This window comes from Monodon monoceros, unplaced genomic scaffold, assembly GCF_005190385.1.
Source record: "Monodon monoceros isolate NGI ecotype Baffin Bay Population unplaced genomic scaffold, NGI_Narwhal_1 Super_Scaffold_2, whole genome shotgun sequence".
In the NCBI taxonomy this organism is placed as follows: Eukaryota; Metazoa; Chordata; class Mammalia; order Artiodactyla; family Monodontidae; genus Monodon; species Monodon monoceros.
Genome location: NW_021703776.1, coordinates 20,574,458 through 20,602,130, shown reverse-complemented (window position 1 = coordinate 20,602,130; position 27,673 = coordinate 20,574,458). Strand labels below are relative to the sequence as shown.

The window sequence follows — 27,673 nt, the reverse complement described above, 5'->3', positions numbered from 1 at the left end:
TCAGCTTCCATCTGCATAATGGAGATAATGCCAGTATCTACATCAGAGGTTTTCTGTGAAATTTGAATGACAGAATGCACACACAACATTTAGCACAATAGTAAGTGCCCAGCGAATGTTAGCTGTTTTTTATCATTGTCATTATTATTTACATGTGCTTACCATGTGCCCAAAAGTGGGATGGATGCTCATTTAGCTTTTACAAAAGTTTGGGTAATTTTAATTTTCATAACAGATACCTGAGGTAGTTATTATATCACGTAGTCTCAGAGAAGTTGAGTACTTTGCCCAGAGCCACAGATCTGGTCAGTAGTAAAGCTAGGATTTAACTCTCTACACTGCCTCAACTCTAGATCTCTTTTCCACCTCCAGTGTTCATGAACACTGACATGACAAAGGCAGGCTCATACCCTCCAGTGGTTCTCCGACACCTGCAGAATGGACTCCACAGTCCTTCACATGCCAACAAATGAAGAAGCCTGCCATCGCCTCTTCTCCTATCACCCTACTCCTCACGTCCTGGGACAGTCTATTTGGAGTCCCCTCACATACCCCGGGCACATAGCACAGAACTTGAACAAATGAATGAGTGTGTGGAAGTATGAATGCAGGGAAGTCAAGATTATGTGGCTAACCCTGGAAAACAATGAAAAGTTGAGTTTGGGGGTGTATGAAAGGGAGAGATGCATTTTTTTCGTTTTTCCAAGGTAAGCAGAAGAGAAGCAACCACTTGAGAGAGAAAGGCTAATTATTGAGGAAATAGGGGATGACGTTGCTACTAATAATAAAACTATAATCAATCTAGTTTTCACTTGAAGACCATTTTGTCAGGGAGACCTCCCTGAACCCCTAAATGAGGTTAGCTCTCCATTAAATCCTTCTGTAGCATCCTTTACTGTTTTAAACTTTTCTTTTGATGATACATCACATCTGAAACCACTCATTCTATATCTACCTCATATAACAAGCTCTTCAAGGGCAAGGACATCATCCTTGTTCATGCTGAATTCACAGCAATTAACACGGTGCCTGGCACAGAGCAGATGTTCAATAAATTTTTTTAAAAATAAATTTATTTATTTTTGGCTGCGTTGGGTCTTCGTTGCTGCGCGTGGGCTTCCTCTAGTTGCAGCGAGCAGGGGCTACTCTTCATTGCGGTGCGCGGGCTTCTCATTGCATTGGCTTCTCTTGTTGCGGAGCATGGGCTCTAGGCGCACAGGCTTCAGTAGTTGTGGCACGTGGGCTCAATAGTTGTGGTGCACAGGCTCAGTAGTTGTGGCGCACAGGCTTAGTTGCTCCGCGGCATGTGGGATCTTCCCGGACCAGGGCTCGAACCCGTGTTCCCTGTATTGGCAGGCGGATTCTTAACCACTGTGCCACCAGGGAAGTCCATGATGTTCAATAAACATTAACTGCAAGATTAATAGTATTTATCCATCCTAAGGGCAGTAGTGCTTCTGCTTGCCAATACCAATAAGATAAAAAGAAATTTCATTTCTTGATAAAGGAAATCTAAAACATGATACTCAGACTGAAGCAACACACATTTAACAAGTTTTAGTTCAAGCATCAGTGAGTTAACTCACCTGTTAGATAAAGAGGAAGGATCACCCTTATTACTCTCCTGCTTAAAACCCTTCCCACTGTCTTTATGATGACGTTCTCACTCCTTAGCTGGTACCTGGGGTTCCCAGGTACCCAACCTGCTTTTCCAGCCCCCTCTTCTATCACTAGCCCAGGCACCCCTTACCATTCCCACAACCCACTGAGCCCTTGCTGAGCCCACCTTCTTGAATACTCTTTCTTACTTTCTGCATCCAGTGAACTCTTATTTTCCCTTCAAACTCACACTAAAACCAAAACCTCCCCCAAGTCCGAAATACAGAACAATCTGTTCTCTCCGTACCCACTTCACAGCACTCTGTACTTGCCCCTCAAAGTCTAGAAATCTGAAGTAGTACACTGTGAGCTCCTTGAAGGCACTAATTGTGTCTTGTTCATCTCTACATATCCGGTGCCTAGCACATGCCTGCGTAAAGCTCAGCACTTTTTCCCATGAATAAATATAAAAGAAAACCTTGGGTCCTCCTTGGCTATTCTCTTTCCCTCACACCCAATATCCAGCCCATCAGTAGGTCCAATCTAATCTGTCTTCAGAATCGATCCAGAAATCAGCCCCTTCTCCCCAGTTCCATCACCACCCCCTAGTCCAAGCCACACCATCTGTTGCCTGAGAACCACAGTAGCCTCCTGACTGGTTTTCTTGATCCCACCTGCAGTGCATTCCACACATAGCAGCCACATTGGCCTTTTAAAATGTCATTCCCCTGCTTGAGACCATCCAGTGGTCTCTATCACACTTAGAATAAAATTCAGATTCCTCACTGAAGCCCTGTTTGACTCACACCTCCTCTCTTGCATCTCCCAACCCTGTTCACCACATGCCTCCAATACGCCAAGCCCTCTCTCTGTTCTTGTTCCTTTTTTGCCCACATGACTTCTACTCAGCGTCTGAGTCCCTGCTCAGCGTCACGTCATCACAGAAGCCTTCTCTGACCACCTTATCTCAAATAGAACCCAAATTTCTCTCCATCTCCTTACCTTGCTTTTCTGAATTGTACTGATTCATATCAGATTTGTTACTGTTAACTTATTTGTATATTGATTTTCTGTCTCTTCCACTCTGAATGTAAGGTCCAGGACACAGGAATATTGCTTTCTTCACAGGTGTATTTTCAGTGCATAGATCTGTGTAACGTAAATAGTAGGTGCTCAATAAACATTTGTTCAATGAAAAGTTTTCCCCAGGTTTCTGCTGAAGATGGCAGTAGGGCAGGTCTGGTGCTTGATGGCTGAGGCCATCTCCTGGGCTACCAGGCACCCATCATGGCCAAGCAGGTGGTACTCTGGGCGGGAAGGTAGTAGTCACGTGCTGAGTGGGCATGAACATCCTTAATGGCTATTTTCTCAGGAACAAGATAAAGTACCTGGCCTTCCTCTGCAAGCGCATGACCAACTGGTCACCTGGCCCCTACCTCGTCCGGCCACAGTCGCATCCCATGGCAGATGGAGGAGGCATGTCGCCCACGAGACCAAGCAAAGCCAGGCTGCCCTGGCTGCTTGTGGTGTTGGATGGGATCCCGCGACCCGTGACAAGAAAAAGCAGACGGTTGTTCCTGCTGCCCTCGCGGCTGTGTCTGGAGGCTTCGTGAGAGTTTGTCCACCTGGGGTACCAGGATCAGGAGCTTGGCTGGAGTACGGAGGTGACAGTCACCCTGGAGGAGAAGAGGAAGAAAGCCAAGATTCTTTACTGGAAGCAAGAACAGCTCATGAGGCTACAGAAACAGGCCAAAAAGAATGTGGAGAAGAAAACCAGCCAATCCACAGAGATCCTCAAGACCCAGGGACTCCTGGTCTGAGCGCAGAAAAGACAGTTTATTCCTCATTCCTAGTCTGCCTTTCGTCTAGCGCCACCCTGGGATGAGGGCACCCAAGGGCAGCCATCCAGGGGCCACAGGCAGCCTCGGGCGTAGAAGGCTGGGGACACAGAAGAGGCCTTGGTCATTGCTCCTGATTAAGAAAAAACCTTTCTTTAAGAAGCTACTTTAAACATTTCTAAGATCTGCGCAGGCATAATTTGTCTATGACCTACTTGTTTATGAGCGACTTTTAGAAAATCAGTGGTAGGAACAACTAGTTACTTCAGTTTTAGTATTTGCAAAAGTGAGCTGGAAAACCATCATTGGAGGGGAACCCTGCACTGTGAATGGGGCATCTGTTTGAAACTTCCCACGTGGTCATATACTATCCTTGGCAGCTGTTAGACTGTAGGGAAATGCTTGCTGGGACAGAGGCTGGTGTGGTACCAAGGTCTTTATAGAGGTGCCAGGCTGGGAAGACATGCAGCCACGGGGTTACAGCCATAGCTTTTGCTGCTTCTCTGTATTTGTGATCAGAAGTGAATAACTTATTTTTAAAGGGGAGAAAAAAGAATGGATAGAGCAGCTGGCTAATGGGTCCTCAATGGCGACAGAGATATGAGAGGACAGTGTTTAGTCTCTGGATAGCCTTGATGAGATACGGTAACAGCAAAATTGGATGACTCTAGACACAAGAGCTTTGCTTCCACAAATTCATTTTCTTTGTAAACAGCCAGAATTGTTAAAAAGGGACTTTGCTCCCTGGGGACATATTCATGGGGATACAGTTGCACATAACTTGTGGGGTCTCCCAGTCTAGAAGTGGATTAATCTGATGCCTGAGTCTTGCCCATGGACAGCTTAGACAGAGGAAGGGATAACGGAGAAGAGCTTGTTTGGGTACCGCAGAGGTGTGAATTTAGCTGGAGTCCAAGAGCATCCTCTGAGTAGCTCATTTCCACTTCTTCCACCTTTTGCGAGAGGTGGCTATTATCCATTTCCATCACTTCTCCCGTGAAATAGATATGTGATGATTGATTATTCTCATCCCTTACTTCCGCTCTTTGCCACTTCAGACAGGGATGTATTTCTGCGATGAAGAACACGATTCTGGAAAAGCTTAGAGATTAAAGATGCCTTCTAAAGATTAAAAGGAAAACCTCTTTAATTGAGATTCAGCTGACTCTGGGAATTCAGAATTCATTATTAGTTTCATTGGGCTGAGATTTATCTTAGTTGAATGGTGAGGGAGGGAGGAAGGGAGGGAGGGAAGTTACTAAGCAAATTAGTGGTGGAAACATTATTTGCAAAAGGTGTAACCAGTTTAAAAAAGTTCGCACCAGCTGTAAACACAGTTTATCAGCACTATTAATTTTTCACATTTTTAAATTGAGGTATATTTTACATACAGTAAAATTCACCAGTTTCGTATACAATTTTACCAGTTTTGAAAAACCTATACAATTATATATTATCACTACCATAATCAAGATACAGAACACTTCCATAAGCTCCCCTAATTCTCTCATTCTCCACTGGGGTCAAGCCTCTTTAAACCCCCAACCCCTGGAAACCACTTATCAGTTTTCCATCCCTTTAGTTTTGTCACTTGGAGAATGATAAATAAAAGGAATCATACTGTATGTGACTTGTTGAAGCTGACTTATCTCACTTAGCGTCTGAGATTCACTCGTGTTGTTGGGTGTGTCAGTAGTTTTTTCCGTCTCATCGCTGAGTCCACTGCACCACAGTGTGTCTACCTAGTCACTAGTCGATGGACATTTGGGTTGTTTCCAGTTTTTGGTGAATAAAAATAAAGCTACAATAAAAATTTACAGTCAACTTACAGTCAATTGAATATAGTCAATAATATTATAATAACTTTGTATGGTTTGTTATCTATAAAAATATAGTATCACTATGTTTTACACCTGAAACTAATGTAACATTCTAAGTCAACTATACTTCAATTTAAAAAAAAATTCACACTCAGGTTTTTGTGAACATAAGTTTTTATTTCACTTGTGTAGATACCTCGGAGTGGGAGTGCTGAGTTATATGGTAACTAAATGTTTAACTTTTTGAGAAACCACCAAACTGTTTTCTAAAATGCCTGTTCCTCTTTACATTTCCAACAAAAATATGTGAGAGTTCCAGTTGCTCCATGTCCTTGCCAGTTATTTTCAGTTGTTGTTGTTTGTTTTTTTAACATTTTAGCCACATCAGTTAGATGTGTAGTGGTATCTCATTGTAGTTTTAATTTGCATTTTGCCATTAATGAAGTTGAGCGTCTTTTGATGTGCTTATTTGCCATCTATATATCATCTTAGATGAAGTGACAATGCAAATCTTTTGTCCATCTTATTTATTAATTTATTTTACATTGAAGTATACTTGATTTACAATGTTGTGTTACTTGTACAGCACAGTGATTCATATATACATATATCCATGCTTTTTCAGAATCTTTTCCCACATAGATTATTACAGAATATTGAATAGAGTCCCCTGTACTATACAGTAGGTCATTGTTGATGATCTATTTCATATATGTTAGTGTGTATATGTTAATCCCAACCTCCTAATTTATCCCTCCCCCGCCCCTTTCCCCTTTGGTCACCATAAATTTGTTTCCTAAGTCTGTGAATCTGTTTCTGTTTTGTAAATTAGTTCAATGGTATCAATTTTTAGATTCCACCTATAATTGATATCATACGGTATTTGTCTTTCTCTGTCTGACTTACTTCACTGAGTATGATCATCTCCAGGTCCATCCATGTAGCTGCAAATGGTATTATTTCATTCTTTCTTATGGCTGAGTAATATTCCCTCGTATATATATACCACATCTTTATCCATCTGTGAATGGACATTTTGGTTGCTTTCATGGCTTGGCTATTGGAAATAGTGCAGCAATGAACACAGAGGTGCATGTGTCGTTTTGAATTACAGTTTTCTCCGGCTATACACCCAGGAGTAGGATTGCTGGATCATATGGTAGCTCTATTTTCAGTTTTTTATGGAACCTCCATACTGTTCATAGTGGCTGTACCAATTTACATTCCCACCAACAGTGCAAGAGGGTTCCCTTTTCTCCACACCCTCTCCAGCATTTATTGTTTGTAGACTTTTTGATGATGGCCATTCTGACTGGTGCGAGGTGATACCTCATTGTAGTTTTGATGTGCATTTCTCTAATAATGAGTGATGTTGAGCATCTTGTGCATTTAAAAAAAAAACAGTGTGAGTAAACTTTATGTCTTGAAATTGGCTTCTTGAAAGTCTGCCCTGTTTTGAATTCTCTTTCGATTATCTACCCCAGGACATCTGTTGAGGGCCAGTGTCATTTACAACCCCGCAGGCCTTGTGAATATGAAGTGCCCATAAGCACCAGTTTTAAAGTTGTTATGGGAAACGGCCACAAGGCGGCAGCATTTCTTCATGCCCACCTCAGGTTACTGGGGTAACCAGAGGCTTGGTGAAAGTCCTGTTCCTGGGTTGTAAATGAGAGTGGAGTGTGGTAGAACAGACACCCAAGGGCTTGTGTCTCATTACTTCTTCCCGCCTACCCATCAGCACCCCGGACAAATCCCAACCCCTGCAAAAGCACTCCGCTGAGGGCGCTGTCATCTGTAGGTGGAGCGACTCTAAGGAAGGAGGCTGGAGGTGGAAAGCCCAGCACCAGGAGATGTGGAGATGAGTTGACTTTTCGAAGCTCTTCCATCCCAGAGGGTCCACCATCCTCTGGGTGCAGTAGGCTTGGTTTTAGCTTTTGGAGGGGCTGCCTGGATCTGGAGGTTGTGGCGCCATCCAGAGGGGACCCGGCACTACAGGCCATGGGGGGACTCCTTTGCTGGCACATCCTTCCCAGCTCCCTAACCCCCATGCCAGTCCAGGCTTGGAACCCAAGCCATCTCAGGCTCTAGGGATGTGACTGACACTAACCGGGGTCCCCGAGGCCTGAGGGGAATATAGTAGGCATTTCTTTTTGTAATTTAATTTTTAGTTTATATTGGCATATAGTTGATTTACAATGTTATGTTTGTTTTAGGTATACAGCAGCTTGATTCAGTTATACATAGATGTTTATTCTTTTTCGGATTCTTTTCTTATATAGGTTATTACAGTGTTGAGTGGAATGCCCTGTAGTATACAGTAGGTCCCTGTTGATGATCTATTTCATATATTTTAGTGTGTATATGTTAATCCCAACCTCCTAATTTATCTCTCCCCCACCCCTTTCCCCTTTGGTCACCATAAATTTGTTTCCTAAGTCTGTGAATCTGTTTCTGTTTTGTAAATTAGTTCAGTGGTATCAATTTTTAGATTCCACCTATAATTGATATCATACGGTATTTGTCTTTCTCGGTATTTGTCTTTCTCTGTCTGACTTACTTCACTGAGTATGATCATCTCCAGGTCCATCCACGTGGCTACAAATGGTATTATTTCATTCTTTCTTATGGCTGAGTAATATTCCCTCATATATATGTACCACATCTTCTTTATCCATCCGTGAATGGGCATTTAGGTTGCTTCCATGGCTTGGCTGTTGTAAATAGTGCTGCAATGAACACTAGGGTGCATGTGTCTTTTTGAATTATAGTTTTCTCCGGATATACACCCAGGAGTGGGATTGCCAGATCACATGGTAGTTCAATTTTCAGTTTTTTAAGGAACCACCATACTGTTCTCCATAGTGGCTGCACCAGTTTACATTCCCACCAACACTGCAAGAGGGTTCCCTTTTCTCCACACTCTCTCCAGCGTTTGTTGTTTGTAGATTTTCTGATGATGCCCATTGTAACTGGTGTGAGGTGATACCTCATTGTAGTTTTGATTTGCATTTCTCTAACAATGAGTGATGTTGAACAGCTTTTCATGTGCTTTTTGGCCATCTGTATGTCTTCTTTGGAGTAATGTCTATTTAGATCTTCTACCCATTTTTTTGATTGGGTTGTTTTTTGACGGCAGCATGAGCTGTTTAATTGGGTTTAAAATATAAATTTAATGGATGACATGTATATAAACATTTATATACATGTCATTTATTATTTCATTTGATCATCACACTTCTGGGAGGGAAGCAGAGTAGATATTACTCCCTAATTCTCAATTCTCAATTTCCCTTGGGAAATTGAGGGTGGAAATGGTTAAGTTCACACCAAGTGGCAGTACTATGGCTCGAAGCCAGGCCTGCCCTGGTCACTCTTCTCTCCGCAAGTTGCTGACTTACTTTCCTGAAGACAAGTGAGGTCACTTCCTACTCAGCACGACCGTGAGGCTCCAGGTGACCAGCCAGCTCAGGCAAAATTCTGGAAAGGTGAAGTCTGTCCTTCCCAGCCGTGCTACAGACATTTCCACCCCTTTACTCTTCCCCGTGCTTTATCTCCCTTCTCTGAAGCCCAACTCCCAGCTACTAATACTTAGAAAAAATCTATTAAATCTTCCCTGACTTTCTCCTCTTCCCACCCCAAATGGGCAGTTTTGCATTTTAATGGGGGCTTTTTGAGATATCATTTCTTGTGCAGTGGTTTTCAAACTGTTCTGTTAGAGCTTCCAGGTTCCTGAGAAATGGCCAGAAGAGCCGGAAGGTGGGCCTGGGGGTGAATGCGAGAGACTTCGGACCCATCCAGCCAACCAAAGCTGTTCCATTTTTATCTGCTTTACACATTGGGCTTTCATTTAAGAATTTTTTTTTTTTTTTTTGCGGTACGCGGGCCTCTCACTGTTGGGGCCTCTCACTGTTGGGGCCTCTCCCGTTGCGGAGCACAGGCTCCGGACACGCAGGCTCAGCAGCCATGGCTCACAGGCCCAGCCGCTCTGCGGCATGTGGGATCCTCCCGGACCGGGGCACGAACCTGTGTCCCCTGCATCGGCAGGTGGACTCTCAACCACTGTGCCACCAGGGAAGCCCTCATTTAAGATTTTATTTGAAAAGAAGAATATGTTGCTTTCTAAAGCATGCTTGAACCGACATATTTCTCGTGTATCCTGTAATGCAGATAGTTTGGTAATTGAGACTGATCCCTGGGCATCCCCACATCCCCAGATCAATCTGGATTATCAAGATCTTAACTCGTTTAAAAAAAAAAAAAAAGTGAGTTTCCCAATCTGTTCTCCATGACACCCCCCTGATGGGTTATGCCAAGCTACTGACTCCCTTTAGCCCTCAGGGCACACAGGAAGGAACTTGGCTGTTATCTGTAGACATTGACTGTCTTTGTCTGTATACTTTAGTGCACTGTCTAAATAAGCTCTTTTTCTATGTATGTCCTGATATGGAAAAGGTTGGGAAGCACTAGAATAGAGTAACTGTTTGGGCTTGGGCTCTGGAATTATGTAGTCAGTCATCTTGATCTCACTTACTAGCTGAGTGGTCCTGGCAAATTTCTTAATTTATCTAAGCCTCAGCTTCCTCATCTGTGAAATGCGGGTATTTCAATATGAGGGCACCATATTTCTTAGAACTGTGTGAGGATTAAAAGAGAATATATATGATATGGCATATGGCACAGTTCCTGGTACTTAGGACACACTCAGTAAATGGTAGCTCCACTGTTAATAGCCCCACCTAGCGCTGAGATTTGCCCTCTCAGCCATGGAGGTAAAGTTTGCCACAGCTTTACTACTGCTGCACCTTTGATTACGCTTTCAAAAGAGTATAAATGTGAAGCATCAATAAACAAATATGGTCACAATTTTTAAAGTTATTGATATGAGTAACACCTAGTTTATATCTCTCTGGTAATAAAGGTGGAACAAATACATGTTTGAAGGCCATTAAGAATGCCTCCAGGTTGGAAACAATGCTTCAGAAAGAGCAGAAGCAAAGTAAAAGAATTACTTTCTTCTGAATTTTTTTAAATGTACATTTTTCTTATTTGTATTTTGTTACAAAAAGCAATCAAATAGCTGAACAAATCCAAATGAGCCATTATGGTTTGAACACATCTTAACAAGATTTTTCTTTAGAATACCAAATGACTTCACATTACTGTCCTTTGATCTACTCTAATAATTTTTATGTTTTCCTATAATATTCTAAATTAGAAGAAAATATATTTCAATACAACTCAGTATTTTCTAACCCAGTCAACTGTGGGTTGCAAAAGGAATGGTTTTTATAAGAAATAACACTTACCAAATCCATAGATCTCTTTGCAGAAATTTTATTCATTTGAGCAGTAAAGGAATTTATGTAAAATGTGTTTCTAATATCTAGTATGAATTTTTTTATATTACCGTATATTTATCTTTTTAATATTTTATTGAAGTATAGTTGATTTACAATGTTGTGTTACTTTCTGCTGTACAAAGTGTATCATTCTTTTTTTTAATACTCTTCTGTTATGGTTTATTATAGGATATTGAATATAGTTCTCTGTGCTCTACAGTAGGACCTTGCTGCTTTTCCATTCTATATACATAAAAGCTTACATCTGCTCACCCCAACCTCCCACTCCATCCCTCCCCCAATGCCCTCCCCCTTGGCAACCACCATTCTGTTCTCTATGTCTGTGATTCTGTTTGTTTCATAGATAGGTTTGTTTGTGTCATATTTTAGATTTCACATATAAGTGATATCATATGGTATTTGTCTTTCTTTTTTTAAAAAAATATTTATTTTTATTTATTTGCCTGCATTCGGTCTTAGTTGTGGCACGCAGGATCTTTGTTGAGGCATGCGGGATCTTTCATTGCAGAGTGCAGGCTTCTCTGTAGTTGTGGCACATGGGCTCCAGAGTGCGCAGGCTCAGTAGTTGTGGCGTGTGGGATCTTCATTGCGTAGTGTGGGCTTCTCTCTAGTTGTGGTGCATGGGCTCCAGAGCGCGCAGGCTCAGTAGTTGTGCCACTCGGCTCTCTAGTTGTGGCACACAGGCTCTAAAGCGAGTGGGCTCAGTAGTTGTGGCACATGGGTTTATTTTTTTTAAGATTTATTTATTATTTATTTATTTTTGACTGCGTTGGGTCTTAGTTGCGGCACACGGGATCTTTGTTGTGGCACACGGGCTTTTCTAGTTGTGATGCACAGGCTTCTCTCTAGTTGTGGTATGCGGGTTTTCTCTTCTCTAGTTGTGGCGCACAGGCTTCAGGGAACATGGGCTCTGTAGTTGTGGCACACATGTTCCAGAGCACGTGGGCTCTGTAGTGTGTGGCACGCAGGCTTAGTTACCCTGCGGCATGTGGGATCTTAGTTCCCCAACCAGGGATCAAATCCGCGTCCCCTGCATTGGAAGGCGGATTCTTAACCACTGGACCACTAGGGAAGTCCCTGTCTTTCTCTTTCTGACTTATTTCACTTAGTATGATAATCTCTAGTTGCATCCATGTTGCTAGAAATGGCATTATTTCGTTTTTTTTTTTATGGCTGTACTCCATTGCATATATGTACCACATCTTCTTTATCCATTCATTTGTCAATGGACATTTTTGCACGTCTTGGCTATTGTAAATAGTGCTGCTATGAACATAGGGTACCTGTGTCTTTTTGAAGAGTTTTGTCTAGATATATCCCCAGGAGTGGGATTGCAAAGTCATGTGTTAATTATATTTTTAGCTTTCTGAGGAACGTCAGAAAACTACTGTTTTCCATAGTGGCTACACCCACTTAAATTCCCACCAACAGTGTAGGAGGGCTCCCTTTTCTCCACATCCTCTCCAGCATTTGTTATTTGTAAAGTTTTTGATGATGGCCATTCTGACCGGTATGAGGTGGTACCTCTTTGTAGTTTTGATTTGCATTTCTGTAATAATTATTGATGATGAGCATCTTTCTGTATGCCTATTGGCCATCTGTATTTCTTCTTTGGAAAAATGTCTGTTTTGTTCTTCTGCCCATTTTTCAGTCGGGTTGTTTTTTTGTTATTGAGTTGTATGAGCTGTTTATATATTTTGGAAATTAAGCCCTTGTTGGTCACATCATTTGCAAATATTTTCTCCCATTCCATGGGTTGTCTTTTCGTTTTGTTTATGGTTTCCTTTGCTGTACAAAAGCTTATAAGTTTGATTAGGTCCCATTTGTTTATTTTTGCTTTTATTTCTATTGCCTTGGGAGACTAACCTAAGAAAACATTGGTACCATTTATGTCAGAGAATGTTTTGCCTATGTTCTCTTCTAGGAGTTTTATGATGTCATGTCTTATATTTAAGTCTTTAAGCCATTTTGAGTTTATTTTTGTGTGTGATGTGAGGGTGTGCTCTAACTTCATTAATTTACATGCGGCCATCCAACTTTTCCAACACCACTTGAGAAGAAACTTTTTCCCATTGTAGTATGAGTATTTTCAATTCAGTTCAGCTTCAAGGTGTGACAGTGTGAGGGACATTTTTAAAGTACATAGTATTGTCCCCATCCTTAAGAAATCTAATTTCATCATTCTCTGATCCCAGCCTATATGCCCAGCATTTCCACAAATCAACACCCTAACTATGGTAACTGTCCTTCTATGTCCAAGGTTCAAACACAAATGGCATTTCAGAGTCTCCATTTGGAATAACGATGGATCTACCTCTGACAGTGCCTTTGATGGGAGTTTCTGTCATACTGCCCTAGAAGAGATGAGCCCCATTTCTCAATCAGAATAGTCGATAGCAAAGGAGTCTACTGACAGTGTTTCAGCTGAGCTTGTAGAACCTCACCCAATTCAGAAAATCATTCAGCAGCCCTGCTCCATTACCTCCCAGCTATGTAGCCTTGAACAAGGTACTTAAACTCTTTGTGCCTCAGTTTCCCCATCTGTAAAATGTGCAAGTTTACAGGTGAGTAAATACATTTCAAGGGTTTAGAAGAGTGCCTGGTACCTAGGAAACACCTCAGTCCAAGTTAAGTGTTGTCAGTCATTCCAGTGGTGGTAACAGTATTATTACTTTTCTGAACACACTAATCCAAAAGGCAACCACTAGGCTCCAGGCCGCAGCCCTAACTGAGAGAAGTGCAGGAACTCTTTTCCAGGGTTTGGGGGACCAGTCAGCCGAAGCTGGAAGCCCTAAGGCTCTCAGGTGAGGTGTGGGGCAGGAGACAGGCCCTCTTTCCCTGCAGCAATCCTTGGCTTCCTTCCAAGGGGTCTTCCTTACCCTTCAGCATAGGATAAAGTGAACTCTTCCTTGATTTGAGTTACATTTTCCCCTCCTGTACAAATTTTTGCTGCCGTAAGAGCCAGATGGGAAAACCAATAATGCAGATACTTATTTACCACAGTAAGTAGTTTATTCCTAGTGGGTCACCTCTCTGGTATTGTCACTCGGGTTATATTCCATAAAATAAACAAGCTGTTGAAGCACAGTAGGCAAGGTTTTTTTTTAAATCTCGGGCATATGAAGTGAAAGAGAGCATTTTTATTTTTCAGTATTGCCAAGTTCCTATGAGATAATTTAAGAGGTCGTATATCTTTTAACTCAGAGATAATGGTGTGTGTGTTTGTGTGTAATGTGTGTACATATATACTAATGACATGTAATTTGTAATTATGTATTAATTGGTCTATTTTCTAGGAGAGATCCAAACTGCCTAGTGCTGATAATAGCAAGGGGAATAAACTTGATCCTAACTTGGGAAAGGGATTTGCCTCTCCCCCAATGGCACATAAGATATATAGGTTCTATATCTATATATCTTACCTGAACATTCACTGGCATGTTGATTCATGATTGCCCCAGGATGAAGCTCCTTTAAGCAAAGTCATTATGTCATTATGGCTGATAAGATTACAAAGGGAAAGAACATCTGTTAAGTCAGATGGACTTGTATCTGGAACTTCACTTTACTGCATCCCAGGTGCCACCAATGAAAGCTGAAAACTCTTCCCAGTGTACTTCCTGTCACTGGAGTCCTCCTTCTGCTCTCCTCGCCCAGACTTCTTTCTTTCCTCTCCCACTTCAAATAGGCATTACCATTTCACCACCATCCTCCCTCTGAAGGCATTTGGTTTCAAATCTTCCATTTCTATTTGTGAAATAGATTTATTTGTTCATCAAATATACACTGAGCATGTATTATTGTGTCAACCACTATGCTAGGTATTAAGTCCACTGTGATAAACAAGACCAGTGTGGTCACTACCCTCATGAAACGTACAATCTACTAGTTGAGACTGATGTTAATCAAATGAGGAGGCAACTGTGTAATTCCAAATTATAAGCACTATGAGGAAATAAAGACAAGATGCTGCTGAGAGCAGAGTATCCTACTGTGGGTTGGGGTTCTCTGGGGTGATACTTAAGAGTCCTAAAAAATGAAAAAGAACCCACCATGTGAACCGCCGTGGGGAGAACCTTCTGGGCAGAGGAGTCAGCAATGATGTACGTCCCACAATAGAGAATGAGCTTGTCCTTTGAGTAACTGCACCGAGACCAGTGTGGATGGGGAACAGGAGATGGACTTAAAGCTCGGGAGGCTGGCAGGGGCCAGATCATGCAGGCTTTTGTGGGTCATGTTGATCATTTTGGATTTTACTCTAAGAGCGGTGAGAATCCACCAAAAGTTTTAAGCAAAGGAATGGCATGATCGAATTTATGTCTCAAAGAGATTCTTGTGGATGCTGCATGGAGAACCACCAGAGGCAGGCAAGAGTGGTAAAGAGAAGAGTGGATTAAATGGTGGGAGACCACATGAGAAACAAGAGTTTGGGTGTCGTAACTAGGTTAGCTGTCCTGGGCTCCGAACTCAGGGGAGGGTATGTGGCTTACAATATACTGCACTTAACTTCTGCTGTCTGAACAACATGGAAATTCAGATTTGAATTTCCTTTCTTTACCAGTATCCCCAGGGGTTTACAAAATATGTCCACGCTGTGGCCTTCTTTTAAGTGTGATTATCTCAGGTGGCCCACATGGGTTGCATTCTTCCAAGACTGCCCTGTATCTTGAACTAGCATGGTGAAAGTGAAGGGGAACATGGGTTGACAGAGTCCATGTGTATTTGAAAATGAGACTAATAAGGCTTGCAGGTGGACTGTATTTGTGAGGGGAGAGAGAGAAAGGAATCAAAGATGACTCCAAGTGATAGTTGTGCCATTCACCAAGATGGGAAAAATAAGGAAAGAGTGCAGAATGGACTTGGGAAGAAAAGATTTGCTTTTGGGGCTTGTTAAATTGAAGATGCCAATGAATGGTCTGAGCAGAGATACCAAGTAGGCAGATGGATATATCAGCACAGAGCCCATAGCACAGAGCTCAGCAGAAGCATTTGGGAGTAGTTGTTGTACAAAAGCACCATAAGTAAATGAGAACGCTTGGGAGAGACCGTGAAGAATGCCAACAGTTAGAGGCCAGGTAAAAGAAGAGTAATCTATAACGTAAACTGAGAAGGCCCAGCCAGAGGGGTGAGAAAAAGAGCAGGAGAAAGGCGTGTCACAGAAGTCTGGAGTCCAGCTCATTTCTGGGAGCAGTCAGCTGTGAGAAATGTGGGATGAAGCATCTAGGTGATACCACGAGGTGTCCTCTGGATTTGACAGCAGAAAGATCATGGGTGACCTTGAAGAGAACAGTTCCACTCAGGTGAGGATGAGAGAGGGCAGGTGGAAGAAGCCAACTTGGAATAAAAAGCTTTTTCCTGATTGCAGCCATTAGGCCTGGGGATGTTTTTTGGACAAAGAGGCTCCAGAAATCCCAGCAGGCACATATGGCCCATTATGTCTTTCGAGGATGCGTCTCTGTTATTTCTAATTCTAGTTAGAACATCTCCAACAGGAAGGATGCGTGAAGCTCATCCTCCTAGGCAAGGACTCTGAAGTGAACATGATCACATGCTTTAGCCAGTGGCCAGGCCAGATTCAAGAAAAAAAAAAAGGGGGCGGGGCATGGGCTACGGCCAGAATAAGGTTTCAAGGAATCAGAACTGAACGTGGTTAATTCTTCTGGTTATTGTGTGTCAGAATTCCATGAAAACTAGTTTGAAATGTTACAGAAGGCCTCCCCCCGGCCCCCACAGTCCATGTCACCTAGACAGGCAGGTGAAAGGTGAGGAAGGGGCTGCCTGCCATCTGCCCTTGGCGCTTCAAGGAGCTTTGCAGGCTCGTGCCTGGTGCGGACACCATGTGTCTCGTAGTGAACTGGAGAATTCTTGCCCAGAAAACTGAAAACTGTGGAACCACATATATAAATGTCCATCTTGAGATCACTTTAGGATCTAGTTCATTTTAATTTTAGACTAATATTCTTAATCAGTAGTGGCTTGAAACATTTTAACTTTCAGTTTCTCCCACTAATTATTTAATGACCTACAAACAAACGCTTGCAAAATTTGTTTATAATAAAAGGGATTCTTTTGTATTTTGAATAATTTCACCTTCTGGTTTATCGTTATAAGTAAGACTTTCACAAATAAATGCTAAATACTCTGATCAGTGCTGGGATCTAGTTCCTGTTGGCCTCCTCAGTGGCCACTGAGCCTGTCCATTTCACTGCTTAGATCCTATTTGCAAGGTGACATCTTAGGACAATTTTCTCAATAAAAAGAGTCAGGAAACCCAGCATTTTACTCCTGGCTGACCCATTTTGTAATCTTGGTCAAGTTACTTAACCTCTCTCTGCTTCGAGTCCTCCTTCAGAAAATGGTGTGAATAATATCAACCTCCCTATATCTCAGAAGTGATTTGAGGCCAGCTACTTGTCTCTGCCATGTGTGACATCATGGTGGGGGAAAAGAGCTTTTAAAATGTGAAATATTATTAGCCTGGTGCAAGTCAGAAGTTATCACTGCAAAAGGCCTCTACAGAGGCCTTTTGAAGACTTCTTTTAACCCTTTCAGGCAGTATCTTCCTATATGGGTGGAGTTGCCACCTTCTATCATTTATTTCATTTTAAAGCTCTAACCCAGGCAGAAGCAGAACATGCTTGAGTTTTCACTGAAAACATTTGCATTTGAAGATTTCAGAATACTCCTGGAGGTAACCAAGGATACCTGAGATAGAGCAAAACCACACTTGGAATCATAGCATATGGGAATGGCTGATTTACTGCACTTACTCAAAACTTCACCTGCATGTATGCTAGTTCATATGGCCAGACCATTAGTAGACAGCCACTGAGGCACAGAAGAAAAATCTGGCTCAACTATGCGTGAAAAATCATCATAACTCTCCCGTTGCAAGGTGCTTTTTTCCCTTTGGAAGTGCATGCCTCACCTCTGTGGGTAAACATTCTATCTCTACCTTATAAAGGGAGGAATTGAGGCTTAGAGAGATCGAGTGGTAAATGCCAAAGGCAGGAGTAAGTTCCAGGTCTTCTGATGCTTTTCTAGGATTTTTCACAAAGTGAACATGATAATGGAAAGAAGGAAGAGAACATTGTGCACTAAATACTCCATTCAAATTTCACAGCAAAGGAGAAACTTTTTTAGTATCTGATATTCTCTGTGTGGCCAGAATTACTGGACCTATCTGCCCTCTTCCTCTCCTTATCTCTTTATAAATTGGCGTCAAGGGTAACAGGTAAGAATCCTCTACTTTTAAACAAAGTAGACCCTTAACATTCATAGACCGAGTTTCTAACACATGTCATAGGGGCAGGAATTTGAATCACATGCTGTGTGTAGGACTGAATCTCTTAGCTAGTGAGGGAGCCTCGCTGCCACGTGGCATTCAGATATCAATGTGGCGTCTCTGTTCTTCACTCATGGCCATACAGCAGTTCTATGGAAAACAATTACACTCTAGAGTGATATTCTGAAGTTTGAGGATTTCCAAAAGCCTTGGGACATAGTCCTTATAAATATTAAGGGATCACTATATTGGATTTCTCTGCTTTAATTTTGCTTTAGTGGCCAGAACCTCAGTGGCAATGTTAGTGCTCAGAGTAGTAACTAAACTCATCTCAGATTCCTAACATATCTCTCCTCCTCCTACTTGGCTTCTGACTGGTGGTTGCTTAAAAAAAAAAAAAACAAACAAACAACAGTTTCTCGTTTTTATCATTCTAATTTGTATGTGTTTTGTTGTAAATTGTCTCAAATCCTTTCTTAGAGATCTTAAATCCCAAATAAATGTTGAAACTAGGCTTCCTAGAAAGAGTCATCTAGCTTAGTCCCAGGCCTACTATAATGTCAGAACTACTAAAGAGAATTAAGAACAATGATTTCTTAAAAGACAAGACAATAATGAATGTTCTTATTTAATTTTTTATTAAACTATTTTTTATTGAAGCATTTTCATTTTATTTTTTTAATTGAAGTATAGTTGATTTACAATATCATGTTAGTTTCAGGTGTACAGCACAGTGATTCGGTTCTACATACATATATATATTCTTCAGATTCTCTTCCTCTGTAGGCCATCACAAAATATTGAGTATAGTTCCCTATGCTACACAGTAGGTCCTTGTTTTCTATTTTATATATAGTAGAGTGTATATATTAATCCCAACCTTCTAATTTATCTCTCACTCCCCTTTTACCTTTGGTAACCATAAGTTTGTTTATGTCTGTGAATCTCTTTCTGTTTAGAAAATGATCTCATTTGTATCTTTTTTATTGTTTTTTTAGATTCCACATATAATTGACATATTTATCTTTTTCTGTCTGACTTAGTATAATAATCTCTAGGTCCATCCATTTGCTGCAGATAACATTTCTTTGTTTAATGGCCGAGTAATATTCCATATACACATCTTTTTCATCCTTTCATCGGATGGACGCTTACGTTGTTTCCATGCCTTGGCTATTGTAAATAGTGCTGCAATGACCATTGGGGTGCATGTATCTTTTGGAATTATGGTTTTCTCTGGATATTCGCCTAGGAGTGGGACTGCTGGATGATATGGTAACTCTATTTTTAGTTTTTTCAATGGAACCTCCATACTCTTCTCCATAGTGGCTGTACCAATTTACATTCCCACCAACAGTGTAGGAGGATTCCCTTTTCTCCACACCCTCTCCAGCATTTATTGCTTGTAGACTTTTAGATGATGGCCATTCTGACCAGCGTGAGGTGATCCCTGCATTGTAGTTTTGATCTGCGTTTCTCTAATAGTGATGTTGAGCACCTTTTCATGTGCCTATTGGCCATCTGTATGTCTTCTTTGGAGAAATGGCTATTTAGATATTCTGCCCATTTTTTGATTGGGTTGTTTGGTTTTTTAATATTGAACTTATGAGCTGTTTGTATATTTTGGAAATTAATCCTTTGTTGCATCATTTTCAAATGTTTTCTCCCATTCCATAGGTAGTCTTTTTGTTTTGTTTATAGTTTCCTTTGCTATGCAAAAGCTTTTACGTTTCATCAGGTCCCATTTGTTTATTTTTGTTTTTATTTCCATTACTCTAGGAGACAGATCCAAAAAGACAGTGTCACGATTTATGTTGAAGAGTGTCCTGCCTATGTCTTCATCTAGAAGTTTTATAGTATCCACTCTTACATTTAGGTCTTTAATCCATTTTGAATTTATTTTTGTGTATGGTGTTAGAGAATGTTCTAATTTCATTCTTTTATTGGGATGGCTAAGAAGTTCGTTTGGGTTTTTCTGTGAGGCTAATTAGGTAATTAATTAGGTAATAATTCCATAAGATTATGGAAGAACCCGAACATACACTTTGGCCAACCCAATACATGTAGCTGACCAGTTTTCCCAGCACCACTTATTGAAGAGACTGTCTTTTCTCCATTGTATATTCTTGCCTCCTTTGTCATAGATTAATTGATGATAGGTGCATGGGTTTATTTCTGGGCTTTCTATCCTGTTCCATTGATCTATATGTCTGTTTTTGTGCCAGTATCATACTGTTTTGACTACTGTAGCTTTGTAGTTTAGTCTGAAGTCAGAGAGCCTGATTCCTCCAGCTCTTTTTTTTTTTTTCCTCAAGATTGCTTTGAATGTTTGGGCTCTTTTGTGTTTCCATACAACTTAAAAATTTTTTTGTTCTAGTTCTGTGAAAAATACCATTGCTAATTTGATAGGGATTGCACTGAATCTGTAGATTGCCTTGGGCAGTATAGTCATTTGGACAATGTTGATTCTTCCAATCCAAGAACACGGTGTATCTTTCCATCTGTTTGGGTCATCTTCAATTTCTTTCATCAGTGTCTTATAGATTTCAGAGTACAGGTCTTTTGCCTCCTTAGGTTTATTCCTAGGTATTTTATTCTTTTTGATGAAATGGTAAGTGGGATAAGTGGGATTGTTTCCTTAGTTTCTCTTTCTTATCTTTCATTGTTAATGCATAGAAATGCAACAGATTTCTGTGTATTAATTTTGTATCTTGCGACTTTACCGAATACATTGATGAGCTCTAGTAGTTTTCTGGTAGCATCCTTAGGATTTTCTAGGTATTATAGTATCATGTCATCTGCAAACAGTGACAGTTTTACTCCTTTTTTTCCAGTTTGGATCCCCTTTATTTCTTTTTCTTCTCTGATAGCTGTGGCTAGGACTTGTAAAACTATGTTGAATAAAAGTGGTGAGACTGGACATCCTTGTCTTGTTCCTGATCTTACAGGAAATGCTTTCAGTTTTTCACCATTGAGAATGATGTTTGCTGTGTGTCTGTCATAAATGGCCTTTATTATGTTGAGGTAGGTTCCCTCTATGCCCAGTTTCTGGAGAGTTTTTTTGTTTGTTTTGTTTTGTTTTTTTGTGGTACGCAGGCCTCTCACTGTTGTGGCCTCTCCCGTTGCGGAGCACAGGCTCCGGACGCACAGGCTCGGTGGCCATGGTTCACGGGCCCAGCCGCTACGCAGCATGTGGGATCTTCCCGGACCGGGGCACGAACCCGCGTCCCCTGCATCGGCAGGTAGACTCTCAACCACTGCGCCACCAGGGAAGCCCGGAGAGTTTTTTAATCATAAATGGATGTTGCATTTTACCAAAAGCTTTTTCTGCATCGGTTGAGATGATCATCTGGGTTTTTTTCTTCAATTTGTTAATGTGGTGTATCACACTGATTGATTCGTGGGTATTGAAAAATCCTTGTATCCCTGGGATAAATCCCACTTGATCATGGTGTATGATCCTTTTTATGTGTTGTTGAATTCAGTTTGTGGATTTTGTTGAGGATTTTTACTTCTATGCTCATTGGCCTATGATTTTCTTTTTCTGGTGGAATCTTTGTCTGATTTTGGTATTAGGGTGATGGTTGCCTCATAGGATGGGTTTGGAAGTGTTCCTTCCTCTGCAGTTCTTTGAAATAGTTTCAGAAGGATAGGTGTAAGTTACCTCTTCTCCAAATGTTTGGTAGAATTTGCCTGTGTAGCCATCTGGTCCTGGACTTTTGTTTGTTGGGAGTTCTTTAATCACAGATTCAATTTCAGTACTTGTAATTGGTCTGTTCATATTTTCTATTTCTTCCTGGTTCAGTCTTGGGAGAGTGTACCTTTCTAAGAATTTGTCCATTTCTTCCAGGTTGTCCATTTTATTGGCATATAGTTGCTTGTCGTAGTCTCTTAGGATGCCTTTGTATTTCTGTGGTGTCTGTTGTAACTTCTCCATTTTCATTTCTAATTTTATTGATTTGGGTCCTAACCTTTTTCTTGATGAGTCTGGCTAAAGGTTTATCAATTTTATCTTTTCAAAGAACCAGCTTTGAGTTTTATTGATCTTTGTTATTGTTTCCTTCATTTCTTTTTCATTTATTTCTGATCTGATGTTTATGATTTTTTTCCTTCTGCTAACTTTGGGTTTTGTTTGTCCTTCTTTTTCTAGTTCCTTTAGGTGTAAGGTTAGATTGTTTGAGATTTTTCTTGTTTCTTGAGGTAAGACTGTATTGCTGCAAACTTCCCTCCTAGAACTGCTTTTGCTGTGTCCCATAGGTTTTGGATCATTTTCATTTGTCTAGGTATTTTTTGATTGCCTCTTTGATTTCTTCGGTGATCCATTGGTTATTTAGTAGCAGATTGTTTATCCTCCATGTGTTTGTGCATTTTTTTTCCTTCAAGTTAATTTCTAAACTCATAGTGTTGTGGTTGGAAAAGATGCTTCATTTGGTTTCAATTTTCTTAAACTTATCAAGACTTCCTTTGTGGCCCAGCATGTGATCTACTCTGGAGAATGCTGCATGTGCACTTGAGAAGAATGTTATGTTCTGCTCCTTTAGCATGGAATGTTCTTTAAGTATCAATTTAGTTCATCTGGTCTAATGTGTCATTTAAGGCCTGTGTTTCCTTATTGATTTTCTGTCTGGATGATCTATTGATTTAAGTGGAGTGTTAAAATCCCCCACTATTACTGTGTTACTGTCAATTTCTCCTATGTCTCTCAACATTTGCCATATATATTGAGGTGATCCTCTGTTGGGCGCATATATATTTACAATTGTTATATCTTCTTAGATTGATCCCTTGATCACTATGTAGTTTCCTTCCTTGTCTCTTGTAAGTCTTTAGTTTGTCTGATATGAGTATTGCTACTCCAGCTTTCTTTTGATTTCCATTTTCATGGAATATCTTTTTCCATCCCCTCACTTTCAGTCTATATGTGTCCCTAGGTCTGAAGTGGGTCTCTTGTAGACAGCATATATACATATCTTGTTTTTGTATCCATTCGGCCAGTCTATGTCTTTTGGTGGGAGCATTTAATCCATTTACATTTAAGGTAATTATCAATATGTATGTTCTAATTGCCATTTTATTAATGTTTGGATTTGTTTTTGTAGGTCTTTTTTCTTCCTTTTTTGCTCTCGTGATTTGATGACTATCTTTAGTGTTGTCTTTGGATTCCTTTTGTGTGTGTGTATATCTATTATAGACTCGTTTGTGGTTACCGTTAGGTTTTGATATAGCAGTCTGTATGTATACATGATTGTTTAAGTTGCTGATCTCTTAATTTCAAGTATGCTGCATTCGTGCTCTCCTCGTCTCACAATTACTGATTTTGATATCATATTTGTGTGTGGATGATTTCCTGCCTTTATCAGTGAGCTTTCCCATTTCATACTTCTTTTTTTCTAGTTGTGGCCTTGTCTTTTCCACTTAGAGAAGTTTCTTTAGCATCTGTTGTAAAGCTGGTTTGGTGGTGCTGAATTCTTTTAGTGTCTTCTTGTCTGTAAAGCTTTTAATTTCTCCATCAGCTCTGAATGAGATCCTTGCTGGGTAGAGAAATCTTGGTTGTAGATTTTTCCCTTTCATCACTTTAAATATGCCCTGCCACTCCCTTCTGGCCTGCAGAGTTTCTGCTGAAGAAACACTGATAATCTTATGGGGGGTTCCCTTGTATGTAATTTTTTGCTTTTCCCTTGTCGCTTTTAATATTTTCTCTTTGCTTTGTGTCTCAGCATGTTCCTCCTTGGGTTAGTCCTAATGGGACTCTGCGCTTCCTGGACTTGGGTGGCTGTTATCTGTCTGCTGGCTGGGGCTGTGTTCCCGCCCTGTTGGTTGTTTGCCCTGAGGCATCCCAGTGCTGGAGCCTACAGGCTGTTTGGGGGACCAGGTCTTGGTGCCAAGGGCCCAAAATCTCTGCCTCCAGCCAGAGTTCACATAGGTCCCTGCTGTATCCATCACCAGCTTTTATGACCCCAGAAAGAGCCACAGCTGCCCCCCACCTTTGCAGGAGGCTCTCCAAGACCAGCAGGTAGGTCTGGCCCAAGCTCCTATGGAGTTACTCCTTTTGCCCTGGGTCCTGTTGCATACAAGACCTTGTGTGTGCGCTCCAAGAGTGGAGTCTCCGTTTCCCCCAGGACTGTGGGGCTCCTGCACTCAAGCCCTGCTGGCCTTCAAAGACAAATAAATACTCTGGGGGCTCCACCTCCCCATGCCAGGCCTCTAGGCTGGGGAGCCTGGCATGGGGCTCAGAGCTGTCTCTCTGGTGGGAGAGCTTTTGTGATATAATCATTCTCCAGTTTGTGGGTCACCCACCTGGGTCATATGGGATTTGATTATATCACGAGTGCACCCCTCCTACCATGTCTTGGTTTCTTCTTATGTCTTTGGATGCAGAATATCGTTTTTTTTGGTAGATTCCAGTCTTTTTTATCAATGGTTGTTTAGCAGTTAGTTGTGATTTTGGCATGCTTGTGAGAGGAGGTGAGCTCAAGGTCCTTTCACTCTGCCATCTTGTCTCCAACCAACATCAGGTTCTTGCAGAATAAAATAATTTGTGTTTTAACCATAAAGTTTGAACATCTAATAGGCAGCTTCATATTACCTGTTTGAATCTTGGAACACAAGTTTGACAATATAACCTCAAAGGAAAGTTGGAGAGATAAATATGGGAAAGAGCTCCTAAAGGGTGTCCATCCAGGAAGTCAAAGTTTCTGCAAAACTTTCTAACACCTGCAGGCAAAACCTCACAAAAGGGTTCCAATCCTTCCACACAAGCCCGTTCTGGCTGACCACCTCCGTCCCTGAATGGAATAATGAACCTTTTTATAGATGAATTTATCCAAATTCTGTATCTGGTGGTAGCTAAGAATTATGTCTTGAGTGACACCTAATGGTTGAGAAAGTTACTCCCCCAACCATTTTCCGAATTACCTGGGTGCCTGTTAAAAATGCAGAGAAGTTCCTTGGCTGAGGAATCTGTACTTTTCAAAACTGCCCCAGGTGATTCACATGTATCCTTGAGTTTGAGAACCACTGGTTCAGGTGCTCCTAAGTCAGATATCCACACAGGGCTGGCAGACCTGATGACACTGCAGGAAGTTAGAAGGGGCCAAGGCAAAGGGATGGGTTAGGCCTGAGCTTTGTAACCACCTTCCTGAACACTGAAAGAGGGAAGGGGTGGTGTAAAGAGGATGGGGAACACAGAATCCCCAGGGATAAGGTCAGCTGCCCTCCTGGCAGTGAGGGCGGGGGTGGCAGTGGCCTGGGACCTTGAGAGGAGTGGCCCCTGGCTGCCTTCTCTCATTCCCAATGTGGAGGGAGGTTGCAGGAGTGTGAAAAGCATGTGCTGCACGGCTCTAACGCCTGTGCTTCCTGCCCCACAGACGATTCCAGCTCCTGGAGTTCTCCCGCTGCTGCCTCCCCAGGTCTGCCGGAAGTAGGCGCCTCCCTCGAGGACGTCCTCTCTCCATTTTCTCCATCACATCCAGCCCCACCATCCGACCCTAACAACCAGATAAGCCCAGACCCAACTTGGGATATCAAAAGGGAACACGACGTTAGGAAACCAAAGGAGCTTTCAGCCGGCAGCCAGAAGAAGCAGCGCCTCGGGGAGCAGAGTGAGCTTTCGGCAAGCCCGCAGCGGGCCGTGCAGCCGAGGCTCGCGGAGGTGCCTGGTGGCCAGGGGCAGCCTGAGGCCAGCAGGCCCTCCTCAGAGGCCAGGGCACCCGGGCCCACAGCAGTGGACGCAGCGCGGGCCAGCAGCAAGGAGGGGCTGCATGCGGCAGTGGGCCCCGAGCTCGGCCGGCGCGAAGGCCCTGGAGTGGCACCTGCGTTCGTGGGCCCAGGCCGCGGCAGGGGTGTGCGCGAGGCCGAGGGCAGGGCAGGCACACGTGCGGGGCCCAGGCAGGGCACGCGGCCCCCGGGGGGAACCCCTGTGCGCAAGGCTGCTGTTGCGCCAGGGCCCTGGAAGGTGCCAGGCTCCGACAAGCTGCCGGGCATCCTCAAACCCGGCGCCTCGGCCGCAGGCAGATGAGCCCACTGCCCCGCCTCAATACCTGCAGGCCATTCTTAGGTTCCGTCTCATGGTGTTTTAATTTATTTTCACTGTCACGTGCAAAAATCCACAAGGCACCAAGGCTTGGGAGCACCGACATGAAGTCCCACGTGTCCAACAAGCATGGTCCACATGGCATCCACGGCAGACCCAAACTGATCCTAAAGCTCCCAGTTCCACTGCGGGGGCTTTGGCAGCTATGGAAGAACCAAAATAACATGAAGAACATCACAGAGAGTGCAGTGTAGCTTTAGTAAAACAAGAAAGAACAAAATTCCCCCACTGCATGAAGGATTTGGATGTCATCCAAACTTTATATCAAGAAACATATCAAGAAACTGGACAAGTAAGTTAAGAGCAATCACAAACTGGAATATCGCCTTAAAAATCAAACTGCACGGAGCAAGCTGAAACTGAAACAAGATTATATCTTTTAATCTGAAGAGTTGTAAATAAATTGTTCTGGACATATCTAGACAGGGGTTAAAAGGTTTCTTTGAAACATTCAGAACTGTTCACCCATGACACGTTTCCATGGCTCACTTATGGCACCATCACCAGTTTTAGCAGCAATGTCCCCTGCATACTGCAGGATAAATTAGAAATCTAGTGAATTCATTGGTGTGATGCCATTTTTACTGCCATTTCTGTAATCACGTTTCTGTGCATTTTCAGTGGTAGGAAAAAAACGTTTTAAAAATTGTATCCTAGGGAACAGTCTGCTGTAAGTCAAAATTTTGCAGTTTAGCTCATAGATCTTAATTGGTTTTCATCTAAAATAGGAATTTTATAACTAAAGGACCACAATTTGTTAAATTGAGATTGGCAACGCTGCAGTTCCTTTATGAGAAGGCCTTCCTGTTGTCTCAGAGTTAGCAGCTTCTTTGACAGCAACGTTACATTTCACTCATTTTGCTGTCTTCCATTACTTCATTTTCACTTTGATAGAGCAGAGGCAAAGTATTTCTCCTGTATTTCTCCGATTACAATGAATCTCTCTCTGATATTAAAAAATCATTAGTATGACCCATTTCTTTTCATTAAAGAACATGGATCTTTTTAGCATGTCTTATTATTTCTCCTTTTATTTCCATTTGGTTTGCTTTTTTGTCTAGATCTTTCTGTTTATCTTCCTCATCCATGGTAGATACCCCAGTAAAACTCTAAGGATTGCCTCTCTTCTCTGCTGTTTTGATCTTTCTTTGTAAAATTTTACCTTCAGTTAAATTATCCATGCATTCTTATTTGTAGCTGCACATATTAAAAGGCAAATGTTTCAGAGGGCAGTTTCTCTTTAATATGACCTGAATGAATGAGGTGTCATCCTCCCCATATTCTGCCCTTTACAGGAGTTCAAATGCAAATAAGCCTTACCTCCCTGCACCTGAAGTCAAATAAGTAAAACAGGGAGATCAGGTCCCATCACAGGCAGTCACATGTAACAGCTTCCTTGGGTTGACTCTTTCCCTCTCTTTGTAGTATCCTGAGCACCAGCTGTTTAATTTCCATCAAGCATAGGTGTAGTTTAGTTGTTTGACAAGAGGAGAATATGGTTGAAAGCCTCAAGTGAAGAGTCTTGCAGCCTGTAAAAGCAATTTCCAAAAATGAAACCTAGTCATCATAAACTAAAGCACAAACACATGTAGCAGTTTACAGTACTTTTGGTTTAATCTCAATTACTCTCTTTCTCCCCTGGACTACAGATCCAGTATAGTTTGCCATTAATTTATTGA

At 41.8% G+C, this 27,673-nt stretch overlaps 2 protein-coding genes across 16 annotated transcripts in view; one reads left to right on the top strand and one right to left on the bottom strand.

Moving 5' to 3' along the window:
• MAGI2 (membrane associated guanylate kinase, WW and PDZ domain containing 2) overlaps positions 1-25,941 on the top strand; it is a 1,340,884-nt gene extending 1,314,943 nt beyond the window's left edge. Inside the window, exon 22 of the mRNA XM_029233155.1 lies at positions 25,270-25,941. Coding sequence (XP_029088988.1) covers positions 25,270-25,919 — 650 coding nt within the window. The 3' untranslated portion in view covers positions 25,920-25,941. The remainder of the gene's footprint in view (positions 1-25,269) is intronic.
• PHTF2 (putative homeodomain transcription factor 2) overlaps positions 25,906-27,673 on the bottom strand; it is a 163,361-nt gene continuing 161,593 nt past the window's right edge. For all 15 annotated transcript variants that reach the window (XR_003795132.1, XR_003795143.1, XR_003795144.1 and 12 more), the window contains 2 exons: positions 27,315-27,523; positions 25,906-26,137 (listed from right to left, as the gene is read on the bottom strand). The gene's annotated coding sequence lies outside the window, so the exon portion shown is untranslated. The remainder of the gene's footprint in view (positions 26,138-27,314; positions 27,524-27,673) is intronic.